The sequence below is a fragment of the Pelophylax lessonae genome, assembly GCF_965119305.1.
Source record: "Pelophylax lessonae genome assembly, chromosome: 10".
Lineage (NCBI taxonomy): Eukaryota > Metazoa > Chordata > Amphibia > Anura > Ranidae > Pelophylax > Pelophylax lessonae.
In genome coordinates, this window is record NC_138777.1 from 164136369 (window position 1) to 164146766 (window position 10398).

Consider the following 10398-nt stretch of genomic DNA (forward strand, 5'->3'; position numbering starts at 1 on the left):
CAGTAGATCCAATATCCTAGCACTAAGCTATCTATCAGAGTGCACTCTGTATCCTGAAGGGGGCCCCCTTTACATTAGATTGCAAGAGTCTCCTGGATGAGCAAGGCCTTGCTAGTCTTTGCCGGCAAAGGTGTCCTCAACCAATGCAGAGAAAGTATTTGTAATCCACAGCAAAGGTGACTAATAACTTTAATCCACATAGAATAACCATTATTGTAATCCAAACAAGAGGGGAGAAGATAAGTTTCGGTACTCCACAGCTGAGAGTCAATCTAGAACTGAAAAGGAGGGGCAAGGCCTTCTGATCCGCCACGCACTATCCAAGACAGCAGTGTCCTGTGGCGACCGTTTAGAACTGATATAGCCTTCCGATAGAACTGCTCTGCAGACCCGCCCTAGCTCAGTCTAGTATTACAGTAGATATTTTAAATCAGATTTCTCTCACCCAGTGTGACAAGCTCTGTGTTCCACAGTCCACTGCAGCAGTGTCCAGCTTTCCTCAGCGACACTCAGTCTCTCAGGGTGTCCCTCCGCTCGGTCGACTACCGAGATTCTTCCGCACACCGCTCACTCTGTCTCTGGTGTCTATCCACTAGGCCTCTGGCCTAGCCTTCTCTGCGCTTCGCAGCAGCTCCTTCCCTCCTCACAGCGCACTGTCCTCGAGGCAAGAGAGTGAATCTTGGTCCCGCCCCCTTTATAAAGACACTCCCAGCGGGCTCTGCGAATCCCACTGCTCCCTGGGAGAAGAGTTCAATCACACAGGCAATCCATGATCCTTACTCCTTCCAGAACTTTAATAACAGAACAACAGTCTGAACAACACCAGCCTTGCGACCAGGCTATACCAGCAAAGGTGCTCCAGACCATCATGCTTCTTTTATCCATGTTTAAAGGAGAAGTATGGGCAAAACTATTTTGGTCATACTTCTCTAATGGGTCACAGGAGTACAGTATATTGTGCAATCCTGTGACATGTTTTCATCTGACAGCGGGCTTCAGCTATATGGTCGAGATCCACTCAGAAGCCTGGAACGACACCTGGCCCAGCCTCTTAGCGATTCGCTGAGAGCCTTAGCCAGCTCCTCCTGCCCCTCCACAACCCAGTGCTCCGTTGAGCACTGAAGGGGAGAGCAGAGAGCAACTGACTGACAGTCATGGCTCTCTGTTTAGAGCGGAGGGGAGAACTGAGCGATCAACGGTGTTTGGTCGTTCAGTTCTCACTGCAGAGCCGGTGGGGGACAGATGCCTCTGGTATGATTGAGTGAGTTTTTGGTAGGTGAGTATAAGGTTTTTTTTTTTTCCCCATAACCCATACTTTTTTTAGCAGTTGGTGTCACCCACTGAGAAATCATCCTTTCACCGACCCAACTACGTACAAAAACCCTGTGTGATGAACTAAAGATTTCAGATGTTGAATAGTTTGTCCACAAGGCCTTTTTTCAGTTTTCAGTAGTCCACTGGGCGTGGTATCTGGCCCTGGCAAATCTCTTTTTCATTGTAGCAGTGGCTTTGTTACTGCCACTTGACCTGCCAAACATGCAGTATGATGCATTCTCTTCAGAATGAAAGTTAGACTTGCTTATTTTAACCACTGTTAAATTGTTATCCTGTGAGGTACCTATTATGCATTACTTTTAATTGTGTGGAATCATAAAACAACCAAAATGTGGGTGTTACTGGAAAAACGTTGAGTTTTTCCAGTCATAAAACTGCAGTAACATATATTTTGTGAAAAGCTAGATAACCATCACATGAATCGATTCGTTTAAGGCTAATGCTTGAATTTGGGTGATTAAGCCCTATGAATTGTGCCACTTGTGAACCACTTCTACAATATGATATTATGACTGTAGTAAATATAAGTATTTGCACCTAAATTATAGCAGCGCTTGTGGCGTTATGAGATTTAATACAGCATGCCTAAATTTTTCCTAGGACAAGGAGGATATGTCTACTGGCATTTATACAACAAAGTGGTTTTTGCAGTGCTTCTTAGACCGGGTAAGTACAAAAAAAATGTTCAGACTTTACCTTTACCGAAGTACACTTTTGATTAAATACATGACAACAGTGGGCCATGTATATTCTGACAAGTTTTATCTATAAATGGCTTGCACTGTGCAGAAAAAAAAAGCTCTCAGGGAATTTTCAGATCCTGTACATCACTTTGCTTCCCCAGGTGAATGGAGGGAGATTTGAGCAATGGGGGCCAACAATAAAGTGAACTAAGCTTGACTTCAGCGTTTTAGTACATCATCTAGTTCTTATTGGCCTTGACAAATATAGGGTTATGATCATTCATAGGGTTATAATAAAAATCTGATCTTTGTAATAATCTCTTTTCACAGCTTTTGTCCAATGCTCATCTTCTATTCAGTACCTATTTGCCCATGTTCTTAGTACTGAAGACAAAGCAACAGTAAACTGCCTTGGATTTATCTTTACTTAGTCCACAAAAAGCAAAGATGAATTGGTCAGATTGCTGAGTATCCTATGACCAGTCTGGTTCCTCAAGGTTCTCAGCTCAGACCCTTTCTGCTTTATACGTGGGTGAAACTGTTGCTATAGTCTGATCTCTGGTGTTGTATGCATTTTGTAGCAATCCCATGTGTACTTACCCAGCAGCAAAAATGTATACTTATGCACAGAATGTACAGCTGCATTGACGAGACAGTTAACCTCATTTCCTGTTTTGCTTTCTTTTCCAGACACCATTTACACTCACTCTAAGGCTGTGGGACATCTATATTTTGGAAGGCGAGCGAGTGCTTCCAGCCATGGCTTACACCATATTGAAGCTGCATAAAAGTAGGACATTTCCATGAATCAAATCTAGTGTAACCCATATTAAAGGAGGTTGCATGTCTCAATTCATAAAAGTATACATTTTTTAATATATGGAATATAATGGAAGGGATAGAATGGCATTGTATTTTCTAAGCTTCATAATTCTAAACACTGTCTGTCATTGCTATAATTTGTAGTATCACAGATTTAACTCCATGTATTTTGGGCATCTGTTGGCAAGCAGCATCTCTTGAACCTATTTTACATCTCTGTGCATAGAACGCTTGTTGAAAATGTCAATGGAGGACCTTCGGGAATTTCTCCAAGAGAAGATTGCCCGTTCCTTGAGCTACGATGATGATATTGTGGTTGAACAATTACAGACATCGATGGCAGAGCTAAAGAAAATGAAACTTGAGCTTCCTCCTCCAGGTACATTCTTTTCCATCTATTAATGAGTGTGAATTCTTGAAGCAGATCTAACATCTCCTGTACGTGCCTCCCCTGCAGCTTTGCAACATTCGCAATCTCCCGCGCTGCCACTGACATTTTTGCCCAGTCGTCTTCCGGGTTTGGCATCTTCAGTTATCTTGATGGCCAGCCCAGAATGACATTACTTCAGCACATAAGCGTTAATTCATTGTGAGAGCAAAACATGACTAGGTTGCTCAGCTCAGTGTGAATTTAGGAGAACCACTGCTGGCAGGCAGAGGAAAAACTTCTATTGCAGAGGAGATATACAGAGTATGCAATAAAAGCCTACCTGTCAGCAATGTTTTATTCTGAGTCTATAGTTCTTTTGTGCACAGTAACCCATGTCAACCAATTATAATCCTCTATGTTGTGTACATGAATGTTTTTAGTAGCTTGGCATTACCCATTGTGCCCAGTAAAACTTTGAGATATCCAAAGAGAGCCTATGATTCGTGAATAATACAATGGGCTCAAAAACATAACTTGCCCACTATATTTAGGTAGGGTTTTTTTGGTAACCTGTTGTATGGTATTTATTCAATCCTGTCCTGTCCTTATCCTATCTCCAGTCAGAAATTATTTTGCAGAGTATCTTCTAGCACCTGCAACCTGTACACGGTCTTCTATACTAGGTGCTGAAATGCTTGAGCAGAGACATGGTAGTCAATATATTATAAGCACCAGCATTCTTTTTACCACAATCCAATCTCACAAAAGTTTAATTTAAAATTACTATTAAAAAAGCACAAGCACATAATATCATAATATAGCCTGTTTCTTGAAAAAAAATATATTGAATAAAATTATATATTAACTAAACTACTTTAAAAATAGGTGTCACATGTCAAGACTTTACTGAAAACCAAACTCAATCCACAGTTGTGACTGAATAGAATTGGGAAGGCAATCTAATTTCCATTCGATTTTTATTGTTGTCCATGTTCCTACGCAAAAAATGACCCCCCTATTTACTTCCATTTCTATCTGGCTCCTGGAAAGGAAGTGAATAGAATTCTCCCCAAAGGGTGCACAGACAGTAGAAAACTTGGTAGAAGTTTTAACCCTTCTTTACTCTGTCTAAAACACTAAAAAAATGAAATCTTTTGTTGTAGTTGGGCTTTAAGTTCCCAGCATTGTGCAAGGATACACTAAATCGAAGAAAGAAGGCTACCTATCTCATAACACTCCCTAACTCATAACACTTTCTAAAATGCGATGTGTACATTATCTGTACTGAAAGAGTCATGTACTCAATAGTTGTAGTGAAAATGTATAATGCAGTCCTTTGGTTTTAGGGGTTATACCAGACTGATGCCTGCACCTACAGGCATCATCCGGGTATGTATCTCTTCAACTAGCGATTCCCTTTCAGGCAGAAGTGATCCAAGTGGCTAATTAGTCACTTAGTCACTTCTGCATGTGGCGGAACGGGGTTCCACCCCCCTCCCGCAGCCACCGCCGCCTTTCCCGGGCTCTACTGTCCCATCGGGGAGCCGGGGAGAAATTCGGCATCGGCTGCCCTGAACAGAGAGAGAGGAACTGACATTCATCTTTCTCTGTAGCACCGGAAACTGGGAGCAATGAGTAGTTTGTCACTTTCCGGTTCCAGCTCTTTGTTTACCTGGCCGCCAGTGGCCAGGAAAGTGCCTGATCAGACCGATCTGTGTCTGATCGGCTGCATTGGAGACTAGAAGAGAGATTTAGGGTCAAATAGACCCAGGATCTCTCCATAAAGAGGACCTGTCATGGCCCATGCTGTCACAAGGGATGTTGTTCATCCCTTGTGATAGCAATAAAGTTAATTCCAAAAACAAAAAAGGAAAAGAAAAATCTGTATAAAATAAATGATAATAATAAAAAATATAAAGCGCCCCCGTCCCACCGTACTTCCGTGCAAATGGGAGCGCATATGTTACTCCCACGTGCATATGTAAACGGTGATCGCACCTCACATGTAAGGTATTGTCGTGAACATCACAGCGAGAGCAATAATTCTAGCACCAGACCTCCTGTGCAATGCTAAACTGGTAACCTGTAAAGGCGTTTAAATCGTTGCCTATAAAGAATTTTAGCCACCGAAATGCAATTTTATAGTGTGACATATTAGGCATTTATTTACTCGGCATAACATCATCTTTCACATTACACCATAAAATTGGGCTAGCTTTAGTGTTTTGGCTTTTTTTAAATCATGGAAGGGTTTTTTTCACAAAAAGTTGCAGTTGAAAGCCTGTTGCGCAAATACCGTGTGACCCCAAAATATGTAACACACACCATTTAATGCTATAGGGCCTCTGCTAAAAAAAATATATATATAGTGTTTGGGGGTTCTAAGTAATTTTCTAGCAAAAAAAAGTAGAATTTTACATGTAGGAACGAGCTGTCAGAAGATGGGAAGTGGTTAATATAAAGACCCTTACCTGTCCAGGGATCCAGCAATGTCCTCATCCAAGCCAATTCTTCAATCAGCTTCAGTTGTAGGTGCCGGCATCTTAGCTAAGGGAAACTGGCAGTGAAGCCTTCCTGAAGTTTCCTACTGCGCATGTTGGAAATGCACTTCGTGCTGCGCTTTGTGAATGGTCCCACGGTCTTCTGGCATCTGGGATGTGTCCCAGATGGCAGCGGGGGGAAGGAGGGGAGGTCAAACTTCCGCACAGTTTGTCATACCGATCTGACAGGAAGTGGGAGCGGCTACCTGTCAAAACCAGATACCTTCTACCAAAAATAGTGCCAAATGTGGCAGTAGACAGGATGCAAATAAGCAGAACTTCCTCTTTTGGGTAAGGTTCAGCTTTAAGTGCTCATAGTACAGGTTAAAATACAGTGAATCCAAAACGTATTCACATCGCTTCACTTTTTCCACATTTTGTTATGTTACAGCCTTATTCCAAAATGGATTAAATTCAATATTTTCCCTTTAAAATTCTACAAACAATACCGCATAATGACAACATGAAAGAAGGTTGTTTGTAATCTTTGCAAATTTTTATTTAAAAAAAAAAAAAAAAGGATACAATCACATGTACAAGTATTCACAGCCATTGCCATGACATTCAAAATTGAGCTCATGTGCATCCTGCTTTCACTTGATAATCCTTGAGATGTTTCTACAACTTGATTGGAGTTCACCTGTGGTAAATTCAGTTGATTGGACATGCTTTGGTAGACGCACACCTGTCTATATAAAGTCCCACAGGTAACAGTGCATTTCAGAGAACAAACCATGCCATGAAGTCCAAGAAATTGCCTGTAGACCTTGGTGACAGGATTGTATTGAGGCACATATCTGGGTAAGGATACAGAAAAATGTCTGCAGCATTGAGGTCCCAATGAGCACAGTGGCCTCCATCTTCCATAAATGGAAGAAGTTTGGAACCACCAGGACTCTTCCTAGAGCAGGCCTCCTGGCCACAATGAGCGATCGGGGGAGAAGGGCCTTAGTCGGGGAGGTCACTCTGACAGAGCTCCAGCGTTTCTCTGTGGAGAGAGGCGAACCTTCCAGAAGAACAACCATCTGTGCAGCACTCCACCAGTCAGACCTGTATGGTAGAGTGGCCAGAGGGAATCCATTTCTCAGTAAAAGACACAGGACAGCACCTGAAGGACTCTCAAACCACGAGAAAGAAAATTCTCTGGTCTGATGAAACAAAGATTTAACTCTTTGACTTGAATCTCAAGCTTCATGTCTGGAGAAAACCAGGCACTGCTCATCACCTGGCCAATACAATCCCTACAGTGAAGCATGGTGGTGGCAGCATCATGCTGTGCGGATGTTTTTTAGTGGCAGGAACTGGGAGACTAGTCAGGATTGAGGGAAAGATGAATGCAGCAATGTACAGAGACATTGTTGATGACCTGCCCCAGAGCGCTCTGGACCTCAGACTGGGGTGAAGGTTAATCTTTCAACAGGACAGTGACCCTAAGCACACAGCCAAGATAATTAAGCAGTGGCTACGGGACAACTCTGTGAATGTCCTTGAGTGGCCCAGCCAGATACCAGATTTGAACCCGATGCTCCCCATCCAATCTGATGGAGCTTGAGAGGTCCTGCAAAGAAGAATGGGAGAAACTGCCCAAAAAATAGGTGTGCCTAAGCTTGTAGCGTCAAAAAGACTTGCAGCTGTGATTGCTGCCAAAGTTGCTTTAACAAAGTATTGAGCAAGGGCTGTAAATACTTACATTATGTATTTGTGATTTTATTTTATTTTTTATTTTAATACATTTGCAAAGATTTCAAACAAACTCCTATCACATTGTCATTATGGGGTATTGTTTGTAGAATATAGAAGAAATTAATTAATTTAATCCATTTTGGAATAAGGCTATAACATAACAAAATGTGGAAAAGTTAAGTGCTGTGAATACTTTCCGGATGCACTGACATAACCAGCATATTAGAATGCTTCTTGACCTAATCAGTAACCTGCACATACAAGTTTAGTTTTTTTCTGCTTTTTATTGAACTTTGTGTGTGTTTTATATTTTTTTTTATATTTTTTTTAGGTAAAGCTGAAGAGTTTCCCAAACAGACTTTGGGTCAGGATATTCCTGTACATTTACAGCCAGTTAAAGTAGTAGCAGAGTCCAATGTTCAAAAGAAGGCGGATGGGGAGAGTTCCCAACAAATCAACAAACCCCCTCCCATCGACATTAATGATAATAACTCAAATGCAACTGATCACATCAAGCCTCAAATATGTGGCATACAGCAAAATGGCACTTCCAAAGCTACTGCAGTAGGAGGAATGAGTAGCAAGGCAGAAGACGCGGTAGAAGAAGAGGTAGTAAACACTCCTATGGATGCGGACCAGTTTACTGTGGAGCATGTTTCTATGAAAGCTCCAGCAGATAAGTCAAAGCTTCAAAATGTCACATCCCCCAACATTTCCCTAAACAATAAAGCAGAAAACATTTTGTGCCAAGAAACCATTTTGGGGTCAAATGATCAGGATGAAAGTATACTTAAGCCCAGTTCTGAAACAGAAGGGTCATCTGAATCTAATACAATAGTCAACAGCCTTAATGAACCAGTTACCAGTTCCGCTATTACAGAATGTAAGCAAGAATGTGATGGGGACAAGATAATGGGCAGTTCCAAAGCCACAGATGGTACTGACACTAGTCAATCACAACACCTGCAGCCGAATGACATAACAGAAGTGGTCACACCAGCATTAAATGCTGAAGTAATATGTTCTGATGAAAACGTTCATTCCTCACAAAGTGAGAGTGAGACATTGTCCGTTATTAGGAATGATCCTTCTTCTGACTCCTTGTCCCTCTCTCAAGCTGCAGAATGTATTCTTCCTACTCTAGAAGATGAAAGAACGGCCACCATTAATACAGGACAACAGGGTTTCCTTCTGCCCCCAGAATTAGAGACCAGGAGATGTTCTTCACAGTATGATAACATGTCTGATTTAGATCAAGAAGAATGGCCTCCATGTCCTACCGATTCATCTTTGAATGAATTAGAAAAAGAAACTTTGCAGTCTGATATCTGTAATGTTCTTGACTTGTCCGATGAACAAAACAAAAGTTTAGGAAAGCTCCCACAGCTGAAACCTATGTTTTGCTACCAAGGACCATCCGGCAGTGTGCCTTCATTGCTTACTAGTCATTCTGGAATAAAAGGGCAACTCAGTTCTCGCACAACTTCCTCTCCTTCTTTAAATGAAAACTTTAGTCCCTTCCAAGTTATTAAGACTATTACCTCAGTTCAAGTCTGTCACGGTACCATACAAGGATTTGAGGACAGCAAGCAGATAGCATACCCGCTGAATAATAGGTCCAAGACCATGTATGCTTCTTGTAGCACACAGGAAAATAAAGGTGACCAAACGTATTCTGAAAGCCAAAAAAAATATGTTAATGGCCCAGTGACTTTCCAGGCAAACCTCCCGCTTCCAACCAGAAGTCCTAAGCCGAAATTACCAGAGAAACCAGCAGCTATTCTTAAAGCTCTTTCTGATAACAACTTTTACTCAAGTAAACAAACTGTGTCTCAGATGACCAAGTCCATAACATTCTAGGCAAGAAAATAGCAAGCATGACATGCCATGTGCTACATCATGTTGTGTGGCATGTGAGCCATTTTTATGCTGGCCATAAAAATAGGCACGACCCATTAAAGAGACTTGTGGAATCAGGACCACGCATAGTATTTTCAGCTGCACTGGTTTGACTGGCTGGATTTTAACATTTTTTTAATTTCTATTCTTTTTAATATAAACAAATCACAAAGTGCTTATTTTTTACTATTTTCATGTTTTTGCTTTTATTTTTAAGAAGTCTCTTGGCAAGTCTGGTATTTAATAATATTGCATACTCAAAAGTTGCGCAATCTCTAAGAGGTACAAAATGTTGCATTGATTACAGTACTAGCATGTGGTCTTTTTTTTGTGTGATTGCTTTGTGTTGTGGCTATGGAAGTTAAATGCAAGCTGTTTACATCCTTTGACTAAATATACATACCTTGTTAAAAATTTCGAACATGTAACCTCTAGACTATGTAACAAGTTATCACCTTTCTGTTACAATCAGCTAGTAGCTTCCTCAGACAGTTAAAAGGTATTAAACACCATAAGAATTCAGACGGTACATTTCATCCTTATATATCAGGGCTCATCTATAATAAGACTGGAGCGTCAGAACTAAACAGATAATGACAATGATACATGTAGGTTCATCAGTTTGGAAATGACCGTGTCAGGGGTGTGAATCCGACAGATGTTATCGTAATCTGCACCCTTCACAATATATATGTGCAGCAAATACACGGACTTCCATCAACTCGGCATAGAGATAAAAGGAAATAATTATCCCCATTATTTAAGCACTAAATGAGATTTTATTTACCATTTTAACAAGTTTATTGACCCACAGCTGAAAAGGGCAATCCACAATCATTTTATGCCGAGCTCATGAAACTTAGCAAAAGTAATGTAAACTGATTCTTTCTGTTGTAAACTGAGATATGCCTTATCACAGTGATGGCAAACCTATGGCACGCATGCCACAGCTGGCACGCAGGGTCCTCTTTGTGGGCACGCCAGCTATACTGGGAAGCTGCCGCCGCTGATGCCTGGGCTCTCTAATCCTCCCAAGGGGGGGAGCGAGCGTGGACTGTCAGTGTAT

At 41.4% G+C, this 10398-nt stretch overlaps 1 protein-coding gene across 1 annotated transcript in view; it reads left to right on the forward strand.

The window, feature by feature from the left end:
• LOC309564935 (uncharacterized protein) overlaps positions 1-10103 on the forward strand; it is a 206267-nt gene extending 196164 nt beyond the window's left edge. Inside the window, exons 12-15 of the mRNA XM_082269640.1 lie at positions 1936-2001; positions 2709-2808; positions 3067-3219; positions 7765-10103. Of these exons, the coding sequence (XP_082125766.1) occupies positions 1936-2001; positions 2709-2808; positions 3067-3219; positions 7765-9293 (1848 nt within the window). The 3' untranslated portion in view covers positions 9294-10103. The remainder of the gene's footprint in view (positions 1-1935; positions 2002-2708; positions 2809-3066; positions 3220-7764) is intronic.
• Positions 10104-10398: the final 295 nt, after the last annotated feature.